This window comes from Oncorhynchus masou, chromosome 31, assembly GCF_036934945.1.
Source record: "Oncorhynchus masou masou isolate Uvic2021 chromosome 31, UVic_Omas_1.1, whole genome shotgun sequence".
NCBI classification, from domain to species: Eukaryota; Metazoa; Chordata; class Actinopteri; order Salmoniformes; family Salmonidae; genus Oncorhynchus; species Oncorhynchus masou.
In genome coordinates this window covers 90,613,848-90,637,551 of record NC_088242.1, presented here as the reverse complement: position 1 = coordinate 90,637,551, position 23,704 = coordinate 90,613,848, and the positions used below count along the sequence as shown (strand labels likewise).

General features: G+C 41.2%; 1 protein-coding gene across 1 annotated transcript; it reads right to left on the bottom strand.

The window, feature by feature from the left end:
- Positions 1-6,238: 6,238 nt before the first annotated feature.
- LOC135525339 (protein ALKAL-like) lies at positions 6,239-23,469 on the bottom strand. The gene is made up of 6 exons (XM_064953042.1): positions 22,935-23,469; positions 22,129-22,413; positions 16,054-16,107; positions 12,220-12,300; positions 9,836-9,909; positions 6,239-6,751 (listed from the first exon to the last, which is right to left on the bottom strand). Exons 2-5 carry the CDS (start codon positions 22,400-22,402, stop codon positions 9,845-9,847), a joined length of 474 nt encoding a protein of 157 aa, XP_064809114.1. The 5' UTR covers positions 22,403-22,413; positions 22,935-23,469; the 3' UTR covers positions 6,239-6,751; positions 9,836-9,844.
- Positions 23,470-23,704: the final 235 nt, after the last annotated feature.

Genomic DNA, 23,704 nt, shown 5'->3' with positions numbered 1-23,704 from the left:
GCAGTCAATGCATGTAGTAATTTGTCTTCAAATGTATCCATTTCTCTTTAAATAACATACGTTTTATTGTGTCACATCATCGTCATCATCCATTGCACTTTTTTTAGGGTTCAAAATGGCTACAGCTCAAAAATGCCTTGTTAATATGTTGTTCTGTAATAATGACATATGTCCCACTGCATCATTGATGAGACATTAGAACACACTGAATACAGTGCTGTGGTGTGATGAAGGCAGGGAGGTGGTGGCAAGATAGAGGCCTTTGCCAGCACCTCAAGCAACAGGAATCAAAGACACTGAAACTGGCATCGAGACAGAGAGCGGTGTCGCCTTCATTTACTGTGAAAAACGCTGCAGCATCCCTGGGGTCTTGTCCATTAAGAACCCAGCAGATCAGTGTGTTATCAGAGTAGCCATTTTGAGTGGAAGGGTCAAAACCGGTCCAAAACACTCATGACAATAGAATTGGGTGGAACAGGAAGGAATGTCTTTGTCAATTAAAGTCTATAGTATTTGATCTTAGTTTTCTAAAATAATAATTGGGTGGGTACGAATAGGAAATGTTTTTTTTTTTTTTTTACATATTCAACTTCCCCTAAAACACCCTCGTAGAGTGGGTTCAGAGATCAGCCATTTTTGAAGGTGGCCCTGGACCAATTAGGGATAAGTGCCTTGTTCAAGGGCACATCGGCAGATTTTTCACCTAGTTACTAGTCCAACGTTTCTAACAGCTAGGCTACCTGCCACCCTTTTACCTTTCTGTTCACATGCAGCTGCTATATAGAAATACCTACTTCCTGTGTGCAGAGCTGTGGTCAAGTGGTTCAAACTCACGACCAGGACGTATATATGCTTCCCCACCGGAGACCAGTGTTTCATACCTAAAAAGCAGAACAATACTAGACATAGAGTGGTATTCAACCTGCTGTGAAGAACCAATGTTTACATCTCTTTTACATTTGTTGCAGGTTCTACTGATAATGCTTGATGCATTAGTCATCACCATGTTGGGATGTGTGCATTTACAGAATGAGATATGAGAGCCATGAATTAATCATTAGACCACACAAAAGGAATCAAGGGGTCCCCTATGATAGAAATGTGTGTGGGCATCTCAAATAAGAAACAAATGTGTGCAGCCGTCTTCATAAATATAGCGTTAGCTATAAATAAAGGTAGTTTGTTTACACAAAGCCTTAAGTATTATTTAATTGGATTAAAGTGTTTACTTTTGCTGCAATAAATAATCATTTGTAACACAAGTCACATGGAGCTACGTTTTGGGTTATACGTACATAATCTCTTACAGAAAAGATGGTGTGGTAGTTTGTTCTTTGCGTATCACCATTGCCATAGTGTTCATACAGAAAATGGAAGAGGACTTTATTAGTCCCTGCACGGAGACTCAGGTGCTATTTACCTATTCTACAGCTTTATAGCATTACTGACAATACCATTAGTGAGGGCCCAATACAGACCAAATGAATGGAAAGCCATCGCAAATAGAATCAGAAAGACTCCAAGGCAGAGTCATAAACATACTGGGCCCTGCTTGCTCCCCCCGGTGTCTGCCTCCCAAATTGCACCCTATTCCCTATATAGTGCACTTGTTTTGACCACGGCCCATGAGGAATAGGGCGCCATTTGGAACACAGGCACTGTCTCTCAGCTGACCGTTGCTTCTGGCACTTCAGACAGAGGGGAAATGACCTGGCTTTGCCTCTATTTATCTCGGTGCGTCTCAGAGAAAGCTCTGGGGGATTCATTAGAATTGCGTATAATTGTGTTAGGGCCTTCCCACACTCCATCCCCAGTGCATTTTCTGTCTCTTCCCTTAATCTGAGCGGTTTGTCTCCAGATAAGTGATATCCTCCTTGGATTAGGATCTGGTGTCCCTACCCACCCACTTGCTGAGAAAGGGATCCACCACCGTGCACCTCTGTAAGGACCAACCCCTTATTTATAGCATCCTAATCCTTTTATGGTGTTGGCACAAACACCAGACCGCTCCTGTGTTAATGTCCTGGGGGATGATGATACGGTGATGATGAGACATATAAAGATCTTAATGATCGATAGGGCCATTGACGATCTAAACATATAAAGATCATTGATGATAAATTGTGTGGAAGCATAATTTCCATAGTTTGTTTTTGTCTCCTTCATTCCAAAGACTTTGTAAGCCTATTGATGGTGTGATGGGTGGCATGATTTGTGAAAGGCAGTGGTATGACGGAGGTTTATAAGCCCTAAGGACCAGTAACAATTATCTCCTTTTTATATGGACCTGTAAATATTTCACTAACCATGACACTGGAGAACAATAAGAATTGTGTTCAAATGAAATGTAGTCCTAAAAGTATCACATTTATTAAAAGTTAACATCTTAAAGGTCTAAGTTACAGGTGTTGCATTGTACTCTACTTTCAAAGCTGTAGAAGTGGAGGCCACTGTTCAGAGTGGGGTGTAAACGCAGTGATGAAACATGAGCTATATCACATGATGATGTATAACACATTCTTTGTTGTGGAACCACGATGAAGTGGTAGAACGGCTTCTTTTCACATCTGTCATTGATGGAGAGGTTGGATATCTAATATCTGGTGAAATAAGGGGAGATTGCTCATAGGAGAGCCTACTGATTTGTTTTGGTTAAAATGGGATTTCTTCAGCTGATGTTACAGATCATTTTAAACAGTCTATAGTGTAACTGAGGTCTCGGTGGACTGTGTATTCTTTAGGCTAGATTTGAACTTTGTGTTTTCTCCCGTGTGCTGGTAAGGTCGAGGTGGTTTAATGACGCTAACAATTCACAGTATGGGCACGAAACAGCACAGCACAGCACAGTGTATGTAGAATGGATGGGCTAAGGCACTTAGAGGTATGGCAAATATCAGCAAGGATGCACACTGGCCTTGGCTAACACAACAAAAGCTAACTGAAGGAAATCACAGGAGCTGGAACTTTCTATTGACTTGTCTCTAGCCTTGTCTGAGCTTGAGATTGCCCAGCATGCTCTGCGCAACTTACCGGTGGGTGGCACTACAGCTCTTATATGAAGAACTGTATATCTATTTATATGATCATCTTAAATACTTCATAGCCTTTCGGACAATAGAGACATGCTGGGGTGAGAACTGTAGTGTTGTAATCTTTGGCCAAGTAAGTGTTTAAGATTCAGTCATTCCAGTCTTTCCTTATGTGTGAGGGGTTCAATGAATCTGTTTTTTTATCAATGAACAATCCACTGTTTCCCAGGCATATGTCTGTACAAGACGATAGCAATAGGAATTTGTATAGCAGTTTTTTGTGCAGTTTTTTTTGTAAGAACATTTTTGCTATAAATATTTATAAAATTACTGGAAATATGAGGTAAAATTTGTTTTGGAGTGTAATGTCCCTTAATTTTCCAGATTTATTTATATGCAAATTGTTTTACAATTCTATTTTCTTTTTAGCCTCAGTTTGTTTTTTCTTCAATTGCGAAAGTCTCTATCCCTTTTATTTGTTATTGCTTGCCCTTCTTGTACAATGTTCTTTAATGACAATTGGACCTAGAGAGACTGCATATCCTGGATAAATCTAAAAAATAAACACTAATGTTCTTTGTAATGTTCTTGTAATGTCTGAGCACTGAGCAGGCAACTGCGGGAGCTTGTTATAACAGCACTCATCATTTGTTCACAATGCACCTGAAAGGAGGGGTGTTTCATCATTCTGTGATAACTGACTTTAGGGACTTCTGAGCCATCATAACGATATACAAATTTGAGTCCAAAAGTAAAAGTTTGTTCAGTGAATGTCAAGTTATTGTAACTGCCAGATGTCCGTGTCACTGGAGGTTTAATACCAGATGCATGCAGCTCAAAGTGAAAGGCATCTTCAAGAAAAGGCCAGCTGCATCCTGGCCTAAAGACCAAGAAAACAAATCAGTCATGCACTAAAATTATTAAGACATCTTAGTGGATACATCTTAGTGCATACAACGTCAGTGGATGCACTATGGACTTCACCAATTCAAAGTAAAATATGTTAACAATATTTAACGCTTGTTGTTCATGTAATCAATTGTTTTGTTTCAGGCTATGAAACAGAACAGGATAGAGAAAGGAGGCTCTTTTCTGGTCCATTTGGCTTTATCGAGTTTGATTGCTTCACTTTTTGTTGATCAACAGTCTAAGATTGCAATTAATTTGGGTTCTCAAGGGACTAACAGAAAAGTTTGCCAGCGATTTTGAAACCAAGTACAGTGGGGAGAACAAGTATTTGATACACTGCCAATTTACAAACTTACAAAGCATGTAGAAGTCTGTAATTTATTTCATAGGTACACTTCAACTGTGCGAGACGGAATCTAAAACAAAAATCCAGAAAATCACATTGTATGACTTTTAAGTAATTTGCATTTTATTGTATGACATAAGTATTTGATCACCTACCAACCAGTAAGAATTCCGGCTTTCACAGACCTGTTAGTTTTTCTTTAAGAAGCCCTCCTGTTCTCCACTCATTACATGTATTAACTGCACCTGTTTGAACTTGTTACCTGTATAAAAGACACCTGTCCACACACTCAATCAAACAGACTCCAACCTCTCCACAATGGCCAAGACCAGAGAGCTGTGTAAGGACATCAGGGATAAAATTGTAGATGGGATGGGATGGGCTACAGGACAATAGGCAGGCAGCTTGGTGTGAAGGAAATAACTGTTGGAGCAATTATTAGAAAATGGAAGAAGTTCAAGATGACGGTCAATCACTCTCGGTCTGGGGCTCCATGCAAGATCTCACCTCGTGGGGCATCAATGATCATGGGGAAGGTGAGAGATCAGCCCAGAACTACACGGCAGGACCTGGTCAATGACCTGAAGAGAGCTGGGACCACAGTCTCAAAGAAAACCATTAGTAACACACTACGCAGTCATGGATTAAAATCCTGCAGCGCACGCAAGGTCCCCCTGCTCAAGCCAGCGCATGTCCAGCCCCCTCTGAAGTTAGCCAATGACCATCTGGATGATCCAGAGGAGGAATGGGAGAAGGTCATGTGGTCTGATGAGACAAAAATAGAGCCTTTTGGTCTAAACTCCACTCGCCGTGTTTGGAGGAAGAAGAAGGATGAGTACAACTCCAAGAACACCATCCCAACTGTGAAGCATGGAGGTGGAAACATAATTTTTTGGGGATGCTTTTCTGCAAAGGGGACAGGACGACTGCACCGTATTGAGGGGAGGATGGATGGGGCAATGTATCGCGAGATCCTGGCCAACAACCTCCTTCCCTTAGTAAGAGCATTGAAGATGGGTCGTGACTGGGTCTTCCAGCATGACAACGACCCGAAACACACAGCCAGGGCAACTAAGGAGTGTCTCGGTCCTGGAGTGGCCGAACCAGTCTCCAGACCTGAACCCAACAGAAAACCTTTGGATGGAGCTGAAAGTCCGTATTGCCCAGCGACAGCCCCGAAACCTGAAGGATCTGGAGAAGGTCTGAATGGAGGAGTGGGCCAAAATCCCTGCTGCAGTGTGTGCAAACCTGATCAAGAACTACAGGAAACGTATGATCTCTGTAATTGCAAACAAAGGTTTCTGTACCAAATATTAAGTTCTGCTTTTCTGATGTATCAAATACTTATGTCATGCAATAAAATGCTAATTAATTACTTAAAAATCATACAATGTGATTTTCTGGATTTTTGTTTTAGATTCCGTCTCTCACAGTTGAAGTTTATCTATGATAACAATTACAGACCTCTACATGCTTTGTAAGTGGGAAAACCTGCAAAATCAGCAGTGTATCAAATACTTGTTCTCCCCACTGTACATGATACACGAAATTGGGGAATTCAGTTATGCCTTTACGAACACATTGAGGAGAGGATTTTGCATTTTTTGTTGTTGCTAAAACGTGTGTTGTTTTGAAATTTGTAGTGGTTATGAGGTGCAGACAGAAGTGTCCTGACTGAGTTGTCAGAGTTAAATAATTGCACTTCTAATATCTCGTGGTCTACCCAACAGTTGTGTGTGTCTATGGGCTTATAGTTTACGTCCCAAATGGCACCCTATTTCCTATGTAGTGTACTACTTTGGGAATAGTGTTGGGATATTTGGGATATATACCTACCTACAGCTTCCCTATTGACTGTCCCAACACCAGAAGCTCAGAGATGTTTCCCTCATCACGCTCTTCTATAATAATTGCAAATATTTTGTGCTTCAATATTTTTTATTGTTAAGTACTGCAGTGCATTATTACATTCGTCGTCATTCAACATGTTTTCATTGACTGGAATCATTCAAGTGCCAAATTAAATACAATGGAGACAAGGACAGTGAAATAAATATCTCTACGACCATGGTAGGACCGTCTCAGAATGTAATATTGACAGAGCAAATAATATTAAGTGAGATTAATTCAGACATGATGAGAAAAAAATATCTTCATTAGGTGAGAACTTTGAGAAAATAATTGTATATTTCTGAATTATTGTGATGAATTATATACATATAATTTCAATAAATTGGTGTATTCAATATTAAATTACGGTTTTCTTAAAAATACATGTTACATGAAGATAAAAAGAAAATCTATTTCATAAACCAATAAAGGCTGCCAGCATTTTCATATACATACAGTATCAACAACACAAATAAAAATACTATAAACAATTACAATAATATGTTGTTAATGTGACTGCTGTGAATTGAAGGCACTTCCTGGGCAAAACATATTTCCCTCTTTCAAAATTTTGAGCCTGAAACACACAGCAAAATTCAAACATTAAACACAATTCAAAAACTACCATAATGTTATTGTCAAAAACACAGTGGTTTATTTTTCAAATGTCATTTTGAATTCCTTACATTGTTAGTTTGAAAAATAGGCCCCAGAATCTCTTGTCTAATATTAGGTTGGAGCTGCCCTTTCGTATTTCCTTAGGGACTAAGGAAGGGCACTTCATGAGTTATTTTCTAATGAGCCGAATGAATCAATCAATGATTCAGCTAATAGGCCCTTTTAGGTCATTCTTTAGTCCCTTCCCTCCAGTGGCAGCAGCGAGACCTCTCTTTATGGTTCCGGCTAGAGCACATTGTCAGAGTAAAAAAGAATAATGACTGGAGAGACTGAAAAACTGTCAATGTGCCAGCCCCCTCAATTTTCCAATCAAATGAATTTCAATTACACTCCAACTAACGTTGTGCTTGTAATAGGCTATTCGCTAAGGCTTCATTCATGTTGGACCATCTGAAGGCCCATAGATGCCATCAACTGACATGGAGTTAGTTCTAAGTGAGCCTGAACACAAATAGGCCCAGAAATCATCATCTCTGCTCTCGTCAGCCTCATCAGGTGGAGGTAATAGACAGGTGTAACAAAGGGTTATCAACTTAACACTGATGACGGTATCCAAAATTAGCAGGATCAAGACAATCAGGTTCTTCCTGTTTCATTGTCTGACCAAACGGTGAGATTCTAACATCGTGTGACCCAACTTCTTAACACACTTGGTTGCACTTCCAAACGGTCTTCGTTTTGCTCACATTCTTAAGCTGGTGCAAGGCTTACTGACATTTAAAGGTTTTACTTTCTACATACAAGAGAATGTTCATTGCCCGTACAGTGCATTCGAAAAGTATTCAGACCCCGTGACTTTTTCCACATTTTTCTACGTTACCGCCTATTTTAAAATGGATTAAATGTTTTTTTTCATCAATCTACACACAATACCCCATAATGACAAAGAAAAAACGTTTTTTAGAAATTTTTGCAAATGTATAAAAAAAACTACTGAAATATCACATTTACATAAGTATTCAGACCCTTTACTAAGTACTTTGTTGAAGCACCTTTGGCAGCGACTACAGCCTTGAGTCTTCTTAGGTAGGACGCTATAAGCCTGGCACACCTGTAGTTGGAGTTTCTCTCATTCTTCTCTGCAGATTCTCTCAAACTCTGTGAGGTTGGGTGGGGAGCGTCGCTGCACAGCTTTTCTCAGGTCTCTCCAGAGATGTTTGATCGGGTTCAAGTCAGGGCTCTGGCTGGGCCACTCAAGGACATTCAGAGACTTGTGCCAAAGCCACTCCTGTGTTGTCTTGGATGTGTACTTAGGGTTGTTGTCCTGTTGGAATGTGAACCATCACCCCAGTCTGAGGTATTGAGTGCTCTGGAGCAGGTTTTCATCAAGGATCTATTTGTAATGTCTTCCATTCATCTTTCCCTCAATCCTGACTAGTCTCCCAGTCCCTGCCGGTGAAAAACACCCCCACAGCATGATGATGCCACCACCGTGCCAGGTTCCTTCCTGACGTGACACCACAAGTTCCATCTTGTTTCATCAAACCAGATAATCTTGTTTCGCATGATTTGATAGTCCTTTAGTTGTCGTTTGGCAAACTCTAAGCGGGCAGTCATGTACATTTTACTGAGGAGTGGCTTTCGTCTGGCCACTCTACCATAAAGGCCCGATTGGTGGGTGGAGTGCTGCAGAGATGGTTGTCCTTCTGGAAGGTTCTCCCCTCTCCACAGAGGAACTCTGGAGCTCTGTCAGTGACCATCGGGTTCTTGGTCACCTCCCTGACCAAGGCCCTTCGCCCCCAATTGCTCAGTTTGGCCATGTGGCCAGCTCTAGGAAGAGTGTTGTTGGTTCCAAACTTCTTCCATTTAAGAATGATGGAGGCCACTGTGTTCTTGGGGGACCTTCTACTCTGCAGAAATGTTAAGGTCCCGGAGCTCTACGGACAATTCCTTCGTCATCATACCTTGGTTTTTGCTCTGACACGCACTGTCAACTGTGGGACCTAGACAGGTTTGTGCCTTTCCAAATCATGTCCCATCAGTTTCATTTACCACAAGTGGACTCCAATCAGGGTGTAGAAACATCTCAAGGATGATCAATGGAAACAGGATGCACCAGAGCTCAAATTCGAGTCTTATAGCAAAGGGTTTGAATACTTAGGTAAATAAGGTTTTTGTTTTTTATTTTTAATACATTTGCAAAAATTAAAAAAAAAAATGTTTTTGCTTTGTCATTATGAGGTATTATGTGTAGATTAATGATGTTTAAAAAAAAATCTACTTTAGAATAAGGCTGTAACGTAACAAAATGTGGAAAAAGTCAAGGGGTCTGAATACTTTCCAAATGCACTGTATGTAAGGCCCTAACTTACCGCTGACATGTAACTTTCACATGACATTCGACTTAAAATGATTTCAGCTCGTCAAATACTTGTTCTCATCTTTTAGATTTCCAAAAGAATGAGCTCGACTGTAAATAATCATGCGTAAATGTATTTTGATGACCGTTTGTTAAGGTGCTGTATATTACATTAGGATCTTGTCTTTGATGGAATAGAGTTGGAACGAAACAAAAGAGCCTCGTAACATTATATTTCAGAACATGTAGGACAGAAACTGTGGGGACACATGGATCTGATTATGTGAACATGAGTTATTTTCAAATTCTTTCAGATTACTTACAGATGTCACAGACACAAATTAGACTAGCGTTGACCCACCAACAACATCATTCTCTCTTCCTGTGATTGGTATCACACATAATCAAGATGGCTGGGTTGAAAACACAGCTATAATCTGGTGGAGCTGTACAACATGTGTACAATACGTAGTTAATAGGGAAATATTACAGGATTGCCACTCGTCAATCTTTACAGTTAATTATTCACAATAGAAATAAAATATTGTAAATAATTTCTATGTAGCTTTACCTCTAGAGCAAGGAGTCATACAATGTTAGGCCAAGTGTACTAATCAACATAAAGCTTGATTATACATATGTGCCCCTTTGACAGTTTAACCCCTTAAAATAATTCATACTCACATGCAATGTCTACGATTGTGAGCAAAGTGGACTCATCGCTAGCCGTGTTAGCAATCTTGCACATCTTTTGTAGTCTGTAAAATGATAAAGAAAACAGTTCATCGCTATTTGTTTCTTGTTCCCATTTTCTAACTGTCTTTCTATACTAAATATGAGCACGTCATGAATTACTCTCAAACACTTGACAGGTACAGACAGATACAGTGGAGGGACAGGAAAGGAGAGTAGAAGTGTGTATCAGGGTCAGACCCACAGCATATGCAGTAGAAGTGTGTATCAAAACCACAGCATATGCAATAGAAGTGTGTGCCAACGGCATCAGCATTAATCACAATATCAGCCCAGGCCACAATACTTTTATATTTATTTGTATATAATACCATTTAAATGTTCTACTGTATGTTAATTCAGCTGTTCTGAACACAAACACAAAGTGTGTAAATATTGTACTGTAGATGTGTTGAGTGCTACATTTGTATTAGAATTTTACTCCATTGAGCTTCTGTTTTCATTTCTTTTATGACATTTTGTTGTTCTATTCTTATTTTTGTCGTGAACCAGCAAGTAAGCATTTCATTGTGTTGTGTACACAGTGTATTGTCTTGCCCAGGACCCACATGTGCCTGAGTACCACCCTGGAGGCCAGGAAAACAGGGGACTGAGTACAACCCTAGAGGCCAGGGGAACAGGGGACTGAGTACAACCCTAGAGGCCAGGGGAACAGGGGACTGAGTACAACCCTAGAGGCCAGGGGAACAGGGGACTGAGTACAACCCTAGAGGCAAAGGGAACAGGGGACTGAGTACAACCCTAGAGGCCAGGGGAACAGGGGACTGAGTACCACCCTAGAGGCCAGGGGAATAGGGGCATGAACCACCCTAGAGGCCTGGGGAACAGGGGACTGAGTACCACCCTAGAGGCCTGGGGAACAGGGGACTGAGTACCATCCTAGAGGCCTGGGGAACAGGGGACTGAGTACCACCCTGGAGGCCTGGGGACTGAGGACCACCCTGGAGGCCTGGGGACAGGGGACTGAGTACCACCCTGGAGGCCTGGGGACAGGGGACTGAGTACCACCCTGGAGGCCTGGGGACTGAGTACCACCCTGGAGGCCAGGGGAACAAGGGACTGAGTACCACCCTGGAGGCCAGGGGAACAAGGGACTGAGTACCACCCTGGAGACCTGGGGAATAAGGGATTGAGTACCATCCTGGAGGGCATGGGAACAAGGGACTGAGTACCACCCTGGAGGCCAGAGGAACAGGGGCCTGAGTACCATCCTGGAGGCCAGGGGAACAAGGGACTGAGTACCACCCTGGATGCCAGGGGAACAAGGGACTGAGTACCATCCTGGAGGCCAGGGGAACAAGGGACTGAGTACCACCCTGGAGGCCAGGGGAACAAGGGACTGAGTACCACCCTGGATGCCAGGGGAACAAGGGACTGAGTACCACCCTGGAGGCCATGGGAACAAGGGTCTGAGTACCTGAGTACCACCGTGGAGGCCAGGGGAGCAGGGAGGCCTGATATAAAGAGTACACTAAACTGAGTTTCAGTAGTGTACAAGGCTGTTGTGGTTGTGTTTCTCTTTATTGACAACACAAAAAAGAAGACTGAGAAAGTCCATGCTCTAATTCACTGGTCCACAATGGAGGCAGGGCTACTGCTTAGACACCTCAGTTCAGGCAGCCATCTGAGAAACTGACATACTGTCTGGGGACATACTAAGGACATTCCCTACCTGCTGTAGGATGTCATCGGTCCCTTTTCCAATAAAAACTACAACGACAACACGATTGTTCATTACATCTGCTAAATTAATGTTTACGTCATTTAATGGCACATGATGTATTACACTGACTTGTTACAGGGATTTGATTCAAGAGTCCACTTATTGCTTCCATTCAAAGACAAGCGACTCTATTGTGAAGTTGATTGAAAAAAACTGTGGATATGAGGTCATCAAAGAGAGTGTGACTAATGTTAGAGCAAGACACCGTATTACACCACCTACGCATTCAATTAATTCATAATGAGTATTTGGGTTCTAGCACAAACAGATCTGGGACCAGTATAGAATAAAGTTTCCAAAGGCAAATGGCCTTGATGAATGTCTGCTTTCTGTCTGTGGTCATTAATTTACTTAGAGTAAGACCTGTGGCAAAGAAAGTCGTTGTGGGCAAAATGTTGGCAGTAAATAAATTTTCCCACAGCATAATATTGGCAGTGGAAGGAACATCATTGCCATCATGTAGTCAGGGACCACAGTTGTAAATGAGTGGATAGTTAATGAATAAAGTGGTGTAAATGACTATCAGAAACCAAGATTACTGATCACAAATATAGATGAACACAGTATTATGACATTAAAAATGTATACATACATGCTGGTCTTGAACAATCCCTTGTGTTGTGATAGAGTCTATGAAAATGTGTTCTACATTCTGATGAGAACTTGACTGGTCCTGCTTAAAAGAAAAGCTCTTATCAGGAAACGGAAAACAAACGTTAATGTGTTCCATTTCCTTTCCTGCTTTGGAACATCTCCACAACAGAACTGAAGTGGATCCCATTTGACATTAGCAACAACGTCAAAAGAGCAACAATATTTTCGGACATGGGTGCAAAACATGATCTTGCTGTCAAGATACTCTTTACTAAGGCAGGGCTCCAAACAAGGCAGAGCTCCAACCAAGGCATAACTCCAACCAAGGCAGAGCTCCAAACAAGGCAGAGCTCCAACCAAGGCATAACTCCAACCAAGGCAGAGCTCCAAACAAGGCAGAGCTCCAACCAAGGCAGAGCTCCAACGAAGGCAGAGCTACAACCAAGGCAGAGCTCCAACCAAGGCAGAGCTCCAACTATGCATATGACTAACTATGCAAATGACACTCTATTACCAAAGACATTGAAATGTATATTTATAGATTTTGTGGTATGCCAATTTGTTGTTTAATGACATAGCTATGACTTATTGATAATGCACTGTCCATATAGTTAGGCTGATCATATATTTCACTTCAGTTTTATATTGTATGACATCGTACTGAATACAGTGAGGGGAAAAAAGTATTTGATCCCCTGCTGATTTTGTACGTTTGCCCACTGACAAAGAAATTATCAGTCTATAATTTTAATGGTAGGTTTATTTGAACAGTGAGAGACAGAATAACAACAACAAAAAATCCAGAAAAAAACACGTCAGAAATTTTATAAACTGATTTGCATTTTAATGAGGGAAATAAGTATTTGACCCCTTCTCAAACAGAAAGATTTCTGGCTCCCAGGTGTCTTTTATACAGGTAACGAGCTGAGATTAGGAACACACTCTTAAAGGGAGTGCTCCCAATCTCAGTTTGTTACCTGTATAAAAGACACCTGTCCACAGAAGCAATCAATCAATCAGATTCCAAACTCTCCACCATGGCCAAGACCAAAGAGTTCTCCAAGAACGTCAGGGACAAGATTGTAGACCTACACAAGGCTGGAATGGGCTACAAGACCATCGCCAAGCAGCTTGGTGAGAAGGTGACAACAGTTGGTGTGAATATTCGCAAATGGAAGAAACACAAAAGAACTGTCAATCTCCCTCGGCCTGGGGCTTCATGCAAGATCTCACCTCGTGGAGTTGCAATGATCATGAGAACGGTGAGGAATCAGCCCAGAACTACACGGGAGGATCTTGTCAATGATCTCAAGGCAGCTGGGACCATAGTCACCAAGAAAACAATTGGTAACACACTATGCCGTGAAAGACTGAAATCCTGCAGTGCCTGCAAGGTCCCCCTGCTCAAGAAAGCACATATACATGCCCGTCTGAAGTTTGCCAATGAACATCTGAATGATTCAGAGGACAACTGGGTGAAAGTGTTGTGGTCAGATCAGACCAAAATGGAGCTCTTTGGCATCAACTCAACTCGCCGTGTTTGGAGGAGGAATGCTGCCTATGACCCCAAGAACACCATCCCCACCGTCAAACATGGAGGTGGAAACTTTATGCTTTGGGGGTGTTTTTCTGCTAAGGGGAAAGGACAACTTCACCGCATCAAAGGGACGATGGACGGTGCCATGGACCATCAAATCTTGGTTGAGAACCTCCGTCCCTCAGCCAGGCCATTGAAAATGGGTCGTGGATGGGTATTCCAGCATGACAATGACCCAAAACACACAGCCAAGGCAACAAAGGAGTGGCTCATGAAGAAGCACATTAAGGTCCTGGAGTGGCCTAGCCAGTCTCCAGACCTTAATCCCATAGAAAATATGTGGAGGGAGCTGACGGTTCGAGTTGCCAAACGTCAGCCTCGAAACATTAATGACTTGGAGAAGATCTGCAAAGAGGAGTGGGACAAAATCCCTCCTGAGATGTGTGCAAACCTGGTGGCCAACTACAATAAACATCTGACCTCTGTGATTGCCAACAAGGGTTTTGCCACCATGCATTTTTCTGGATTTTTTTGTTGTTATTCTGTCTCTCACTGTTCAAATAAACCTACCATTAAAATTAGACTGATCATTTCTTTGTCGGTGGGCAAACATACAAAATCAGCAGGGGATCAAATACTTTTTTCACTCACTGTATATACCAAGATAAAAATATACACAGAGTATATAAAACATTAAGAACACCTGCTCTTTCCGTAACATAGACTGACCAGCTGAAATCAGGTGAAAGCTATGATCCCTTATTGATGTCACTTGTTAAATCCACTTCAATCAGTGTAGATGAATGGGAAGAGACAGGTTAAAGAAGGATTTTAAGCCTTGAGACAATTGAGACATGGATTGTGTATGTGTGCCATTCAGAAGGTGAATGGGCAAAACAACATTTTAAGTAGCTTTGATCCGCTGATGGGGTTTTCACACTCAGCAGTTTCCAATGTGTATCATGAATGGTCCACCCTCCAAAGGACATCCAGCCAACTTGACACAACTGTGGGAAGCATTGGACTCAACATGGACCAGCATCCCTGTGGAACACTTTCAACACCTTGTAGAGTCCATGACCTGACAAATGAAAGGCTGCTCTGAGGGCAAAAGGGGGAAGGGGTGCAACTTAATATTAGGAAGGTGTTGTTAATGTTCAAATAAACCTAAACCTAGCTACTATCAGACTCATGAATCATTGTTCTACTGGTCCATACTAATACATGATATGACATCACAAAAGGACTCAGACTTAGAATGAAACGGACAATCTGCAGTAGGTACAGTACATCCATTTGTTTTACTTATAAATGAATGATATTTACCCATTGTTTCTTGAAGAATATAACTTAGAAATGCTTTCAGGAACTTAGTTAAACTGTCACACTACATGAGAACCGAAAATATCTTTGTAAACAAAGTAGATGTAAACAAACTCTATATAGCCTCAAAACATGGTTCAAACTATGTTGTTATGATGGATGGTCAGTTCTTGCATCCATAGCTCAGTCTATGGATTTGACAGTGGTTACATTTCTCCAGTCCCATTCCTCAGCTTTTTTAGCAAAACAGTGGCGCGGAGTTCGCTTTATTATTGTTTTCATTATCTGATTGCCTCTTTAATGATCACACCTAAGTACTTCTGGGCCTTTAGTGAGCTTCTGGATAACAGATTTTCACACCAATTACTGAAGTCTGTTCAGAGGTCCTGCTACAAATAATCAGCTTAACCTTATGTTGCCTTCAACTTTACCCCGCCTGTTTCTGCCAGAGTAATGTGCTCACCTTCTCTCCCCTACTACCCTCAGAAATTAATTTAATGGCAACTTTCTCCAGTACAACTTTGAGGTCCATCCCAGGCAGTGACATAGTTTTAGGGATTTGGTTCTCGTCTAGGAATAACTTTGAACTGTCACACCATGGCTGAACTTTGGAAAGTTGAATGAAAATGCTCCTTGATTAGAAATTAAAGAGGCGGGACTCAGCTCACAGAGCAGAGTCTTCGTCTGACAAATTAAATAGTTTTACATGGATTTTTTTTAATACCTGATATAATGTGTGCAGGGCTGAATGTATCAACTGTCTCAGAGTAGAAGTGCTGATTTAGGATCAGTTTGCCTCTTAAATCACAACGAATAAGATTACATGGACAGAGGCGACCTGATCTTAGATCCGCACTCCTACTCGGAGAGGCTTGATACACATGGTCCCAGATGTAAGGTGAGATTGATCCCGAAACAAATGGGGAAAATATTGAACGTTGATTAAATACTCTTTGATAGCATTTGTCTTACCTGTGAAATGCTTTATGAACTTGTCTTTCAGGTTTATATCTCTTGGGACATTATCTACAAAAAAAAGGAAAAAGAGAAGTTACCAATCAGTGACACCTCTTACCATTAAAGATGAAATCCTTAATGGTGAAATGGCCACACCCACGATATTTCAACAACAAAGAAGTTACCTCAACAACAATCACAATGTTTTTCTCTCTGACATTATGGCACGTGCGATAGAACACCAGAATAGGTACTGCGCTCCTCTCCTCCATTTCATCAACAAAACAAAAACAATGACAAAGGCACTGGGGCGAACATTGGCACTGTTTCCCCTTTACGGATTACAGCTTTAAGATAACCCTTTGGAAATAGATAAATGTGTGTAAATGTTACAAAGTTACCTAGAGCATGTACAGTGCCTTGCGAAAGTATTCGGCCTCCTTGAACTTTGCGACCTTTTGACACATTTCAGGCTTCAAACATAAAGATATAAAACTGTATTTTTTTGTGGAGAATCAACAACAAGTGGGACACAATCATGAAGTGGAACGACATTTAATGGATATTTCAAACTTTTTTTAACAAATCAAAAACTGAAAAATTGGGCGTGCAAAATTATTCAGCCCCTTTACTTTCAGTGCAGCAAACTCTCTCCAGAAGTTCAGTGAGGATCTCTGAATGATCCAATGTTGACCTAAATGACTAATGATGATAAATACAATCCACCTGTGTGTAATCAAGTCTCCGTATAAATGCACCTGCACTGTGATAGTCTCAGAGGTCCGTTAAAAGCGCAGAGAGCATCACGAAGAACAAGGAACACACCAGGCAGGTCCGAGATACTGTTGTGAAGAAGTTTAAAGCCGGATTTGGATACAAAAAGATATCAGAGATCCTCACTGAACTTCTGGAGAGAGTTTGCTGCACTTAAAGTAAAGGGGCTGAATAATTTTGCACGCACAATTTTTCAGTTTTTGATTTGTTAAAAAAGTTTGAAATATCCAATAAATGTCGTTCCACTTCATGATTGTGTCCCACTTGTTGTTGATTCTTCACAAAAAAAATATAGTTTTTTATCTTTTTGTTTGAAGCCTGAAATGTGGCAAAAGGTCGCAAAGTTCAAGGGGGCCGAATACTTTCGCAAGGCACTGTAGATACCAACAAACACCCGCCTCACCTGTGCCAATGCAGTAAAGAAAATGCTATCAGAGAATTTGCCTAAACATGTTTTTTTTTCTTGGAACAGAGCTGATGGGAGGAAACAACTATGAGTCCTTAAGTATGTGATAAATGTTTTTTATATCAAAACTCACAGATTGTCTAACAACTGAGGACACGCCAACAGATTTATAGGATCCATGTACACATTCTGTATCTCAGCCAGAGGCTTGTAGGCTCCTTGTACACATTCAGTATCTCAGCCAAGCCCATCCACTCTCCAAACATGCAAAGCACACAGGTGTCAGACGCGGATTTCAGGCAAACGGCATAAGGAGATTATTTCCCAGCATTTATAATACTTATCAATGTCATGAGAATAATTCCGTGCCGCTAGCTGTGGTGCTTATTTTACCAGAACGGACCGAGGAATGAGCAGTACTCTCTGATGCAGAAATTGCAAAAGATGATTGGTTCAATTACAAACCACTAGACTAGAGTAAGCCAAGGCAATGTGTTTGATGTTCAGACATACCACTGGGCATTAAGGAAAACAACGACCCATCACTCCAGTATAAAGAGATGAACAGACTATGGGTCTTATCTAAAGGGAATAAGGGTTCTGAAACCTTAACCTGGCTCCAGACTAGATCAGACGTGAGTTATGTAAGTGTGAAAACGGCAGGTAAATGCTAACACCAGCAGGCTGGATTACCCCAAATCCAGAAATATTGTTTTGGCTGCTGGAGTCTGTACATCGGTCATGAGACCAGTGGTGGTAGTGGAGGGTAAACGCACGTAAAAACTGTTTACCCATCTTTTTTTTTTTTGTGGAGAAATGCATTGAAAGAACAGGAAGTGTTACTTTTTTTCCGCAACCGACAATCCGAATTTACCCACCTATTCTTCACCACTACATAACTGCTGACTATCCACTGATATAAAGGGAATAACACTGTTCTGACAGAGGCACCAAAGGGACTGACTAATGCATCATACAGTTTGTTTGGAGTGTTTTTCAGTTTGTTAGCATGATCACTTTGAAGAAGAAGATTTCAGATATACAGTACCCCATGATCCTGACGATAAATCAACTGGCACTGCTCACGATAAACGTTGAATATTTCTGTCAGTCTATTTCTTTCAGTGTCACTCTTCTGCTTCTATTTATCAGGTAGGGACAGGTACATAGAACAATATGGTAATACACAAGCATCTCAGAACAACTCAGGTTGTTGGTGGTAAGAAAAGAGAGATACCTATAGTTTATGCTTTGGCAAAGATAATGGAAACTGTGTACAGGAGCTATTTCTCTTTTTTTTCTGTGACTGTGGGTCTTAAGGAATGGTGCATGCACTGCTTACTAATGTGCAGCATTTTGACTTCCTCAAAAGGTACATTCCGTCTGGCCAGCGACCTGTATGGTTCTCTGCCTCTTACACTGTTGGTCTGAAACACTGCCTGGACAACATTGGAGGGAGGTCAATACAAATAAAGCCTCTGACTAAATCTTGACCCAACGTTTGACCGAAATGTTGGAACATCTTTAAAACCAATATGTTGGATGGTAATATGGACAGTCAGAGGGAACGTGTACCATTGTACAGATGAGTATTAAGGAAGGACTAGTATGGTTCAGTTTCAGTCAGTACATATGCTATTATGGAATGACTAAGGCACAGTAACGCCATACTCACTTTGACTTGACAATGACTTCAAGGATATATCAAAGCCATAGATAACATTTCTTTCAGAAGCAATAATTCATGCTTTTGCCAGTCATGGAATTGGACAAGATTACTACATTTACTAATCTAACAAAAAGATATTAGCGTTCAAAGTACTCAAGGTTCCAAAATCCAACAGCAATAGTATGGATTTAATTGTTCCACTTGAGCATAAAAACTTTTATATTAGTATAGTATTTTGATCTCACAGGTGAAATGAAGTCAGTGAATGTGGTAGCTTCAAGTTCCTTGGTGTCCACATCAAAAACAAACTAGAATGGTCCAAACACATTAAGACAGTTGTGAAGAGGGCACGACAAAGCCTATTCCCCCTCAGGAAACTAAAAAGATTTGGCATGGGTCCTGAGATCCTCAAAAGGTTCTACAGCTGCAACATCGAGAGCATCCTGAATGGTTGCATCACTGCCTGGTACGGCAATTGCTTGGCCTCCATCCGCAAGGCACTACAGAGTAGAGGTCGACCGATTAATCGGAATGGCCGATTAATTAGGGCCAATTTCAAGTTTTCATAACAATCGGAAATCGGTATTTTTGGGTTGCCGATTTGCCGATTTAAAAAAAATGTATTTTAATTTACATTTTTGTTGTTGTTGTTTTTATACCTTTATTTAACTAGGCAAGTCAGTAAAGAACACATTATTATTTTAAATGATGCCCTTGGAATGGTGGGTTAACTGCCTTGTTCAGGGGCAGAACGGCAGATTTTCACCTTGTCAGCTCGGGGGATTCAATCTTGCAACCTTACAGTTAACTAGTCCAACGCAATAACGACCTGCCTCTCTCTCGTTGCACTCCACAAGGAGGCTGCCTCTTACGCGAATGCAGTAAGCCAAGGTAAGTTGCTAGCTAGCATTAAACTTATCTTATAAAAAACAATCAATCATAATCACTAGTTAACTACACATGGTTGATGATATTACTAGATATTATCTAGCGTGCCCTGCGTTGCATATAATCTGACTGAGCGGTGGTAGGCAGAAGCAGGCGCGTAAACATTCATTCAAACAGCACTTTCTTGCATTTTGCCAGCAGCTCTTCATTGTGCGTCAAGCATTGCGCTGTTAATGACTTCAAGCCTATCAACTCCTGAGATGAGGCTGGTGTAACCGAAGTGAAATGACTAGCTAGTTAGCGCGCGCTAATAGCATTTCAAACGTCCCTTGCTCTGAGCCTTCTAGTAGTTGTTCCCCTTGCTCTGCATGGGTAACGCTGCTTCGATGGTGGCTGTTGTCGTTGTGTTGCTTGTTCGAGCCCAGGGAGAAGCGAGGAGAGGGAAGGAAGCTATACTGTTACACTGGCAATACGAAAGTGCCTATAAGAACATCCAATAGTCAAAGGTTAATGAAATACAAATGGTATAGAGGGAAATAGTACTATAATTCCTATAATAACTACAACCTAAAACTTCTTACCTGGGAATATTGAAGACTCATGTTAAAAGGAACCACCAGCTTTCATATGTCCTCATGTTCTGAGCAAGGAACTGAAACGTTAGCTTTCTTACATAGCACATATTGCACTTTTACTTTCTTCTCCAACACTTTGTTTTTGCATTATTTAAACCAAATTGAACATGTTTCATTATTTACTTGAGGCTAAATGGATTTTATTGATATATTATATTAAGTTAAAATAAGTGTTTATTCAGTATTGTTGTAATTGTCATTATTACAAAAGAAAAAAAAATTGGCCGATTAATCGGTAGCGGCTTTTTTCGTCCTCCAATAATCGGTATCGGTATCGGCGTTGAAACATCATAATCGATCGACCTCTACTACAGATGGTAGTGTGCACGGCCCAGTAGATCACTGGGGCAAAGCTGCCTGCCATCCAGGACCTCTACACCAGGCGGTGTCAGAGGAAGGCCCTAAAAATGGTCAAGGACCCCAGCCTCCCCAGTCATAGACTGTTCTCTCTACTACCGCATGGAGAGCGGTACCGGAGTGCCAAGTCTAGGACAAAAAGGCTTCTCAACAGTGTTTACCCCCAAGCCATAAGACTCCTGAACAGGTAACCAAATGGTTACCCGGACTATTTGCATTTTTTTTTGCATATTTGCACCCCTCTTTTAAGCTGCTGCTTCTCTCTGTTTATCAGATATGCATAGTCACTTTAACTATACATTCATGTATATACTACCTCAATTGGCCCGACCAACCAGTGCTCCCGCATATTGGCTAACTGGGCTATCTGCAATGTGTCCCACCCACCACCCGCCAACCCCTCTTTACGCTACTGCTACTCTGTTTTTCATATATGCATAGTCACTTTAACTATACATTCATGTACATACAACCTCAATAAGCCCGACCAACCGGTGTCTGTATGTAACCTCGCTACTTTTATAGCCTCGCTACTGTTATTTTTCACTGTCTTTTTACTGTTGTTTAATTTCTTTACTTACCTATTGTTCACAAAATAACTTTTTTGCACTATTGGTTAGAGCCTGTAAGTAAGCATTTCACTATAGGCGCACGTGACAAATAAACTTTGATTTGAATTGGTAGAAATGGCTACGTGTTCATGGCTGACTAAACTGTGTACCACGTGAGTGTCCTGGGGCCCACGTCACCTGTGATGCGTTCCTATGACGCTCGCCATTGGCTGGTCATGGCGCTAGAGGAGGCTGATCATTCAGCAATGTATCCTGAATTGAATGAATCATTCACAAGTTTAGTATGTTAATGATGCTCCGCCCCCTTGGCATCTTAGTTGATGATGGTCAGCCATTGATAATATTTTCACGACGCAATGATACCTCACTAGTCATGTGAGTTGGTTGATTGTGGATTTTTCAGGGTGCCAATGGTGTGCTGTAATTGGAATATAGATCCCCACTTTACACACTATCACACCAGTGATTGAAATAGAGTTCATTACCCCAATTGTTGCTGATATTATCTCACCCCCAAACAGTGAAGCGTACTTGCATCGATTGCATTTATACTCAGATTTTTTTGGTTCTGTTTATAACATAGTAATAATTTATAGCTTTTTTAACTAACATCTTGGCAGCTCTCACCTCCTGAAATCACAAAGTGTGACATTTCGTACATGGAAGCATGTACAAAAGGCTATAGTAGTAATGATACAGACCAACAGCAGCTGTCAAGCCCTGGTCAAGCCCTAGTAAAATAGGGATTACAGTTTCATCATGGCCTAAAAATAAATCTTATCAGCTTACCTATGGGTTTGCTGTTATCCAGCCTAGGAACATATAAAGGCTTTTCTCCAGAGGAGAACTTCATGTCTTGGGCTGCGGGGAAGAGGCCACTGTTATAGCGACTGGAGACTGAAGGCTTGTCCCCCCGTTGGCTGTCTCCGTTAACCTGTAAGACATGGTCCAGCAGGATCCTTCTCTCTTTCTGCCTCACCTCCTTGCTGTCCATGCATTGGCCCGAGCTGATCAGCAGAAGGAATAAACTGGACAGTATGTGGCATTTCCTCACTGCCTGCATGGCTATTCTAGCTGGGCAAACACAAATCAAGTTAGACACAGTGTTGGAAAGAAACAAATGATGTATGTGCAAAGTGACTTTCTATCACCCCCCAAAATATGGGTATCAAATGAATGTGATGGGAACAGTGTGAAGTAGCTTATTAAATGAAGCACACAAGTGAACAAACAATCTAATTGACACGAAACAGGGTAACAAATGCAACTCTGAGTAAGATATTTTTACTTAAAACGATCAAATTTAGAGGGAATGTTGCCAACAAAACAACTGGCAATGCCTCACATTATGTTTAACATACTACTATACAAAGCTACAGCAATGCTGATATATTTATCGAATATAACACAGCAATAGAACAAGGTGTCTTGACTTCATTTCAATCCAAGCATGTATGAGAACATTTGCTTTGATGTATAGTAACTTTCAAGTGTTGATGACAGTAGGCTACGTTTTATCTCTACAAAGCAGATGACAATAACATGGACATAGACATATAATCTAAAAATGTACTTGGAAAAAAACTACAACTTACTTTAATGTATTAAATGAAGCTTATGTCCTAAAAAGTGGACGCGAGTTGTCTGTGTCAAATCTCTATAGACGTTGTCGGTTGTTTTGCTTTTTAGCAGAAGATTCCGTTGTCTGCAACAAGTCTTCTGAGTCTTGAAATCATGTGTCCCGTTTTATACGTTCAGCGAGCTTCTTGAAGGTAATACAATCGATTTCGAGTGGGTGGTAGGCAACTGTTGACATCTTTGGTTTAATTTCTTCCACTGCTGTTCGCTCCGTTTGGCATGTGCCCCTCCTTGCAACCTCAACCATCCGTTACGTCTAAAACCATCACTGAATGTGGGATAATAATACCACTTTGCTCCTTATACCTGTTAAGGAAAAACAATGTTCCAATGTCGAATTTGGATAGGCGAGAGTAATGCGGAGGTTTCCATTTGGGGAAAGGTTGGTTATCCAATGCGCGCAACTGAATGTGAACTAAGTTGCCAAAGTTGCGAGGCCTGTTGAAGGCCGAAGTGTTTCTCAGTGGCCTATGGGCTAGAAACTGACCTGTGTCGGCTAATTGCCGTGCGGATGTTTTTGTACATGGATGTTCAAGTCTTGTGACCGCCTAAGCCCGGCAGAGAATGCGCTTTCAATAACAGCCCTCTGACTGTTTCCGTTCAAAATCGAATATATTTTCCGGTATGGATTGTTTATCACATACAATTAGATGGTTTGGTTGTCACTCTAGGACAATTGTAGTTCAAATAGACAAGAGACAGTTTTGATACAGGCAAGTAGGCTAGC

Bases quoted from the DNA above. Each gene is read 5' to 3' on its own strand.
- LOC135525339 (XM_064953042.1), bottom strand. From the start codon at position 22,402: ATGCAGGCAGTGAGGAAATGCCACATACTGTCCAGTTTATTCCTTCTG. The intron at 16,108-22,128 runs GTAAGCTGATAA...TTTTTTTTGTAG, and splicing joins GGATAACAGCAAACCCATAG to ATAATGTCCCAAGAGATATA. The intron at 12,301-16,053 runs GTAAGACAAATG...TCTTTTAAGCAG, and splicing joins GTTCATAAAGCATTTCACAG to GACCAGTCAAGTTCTCATCA.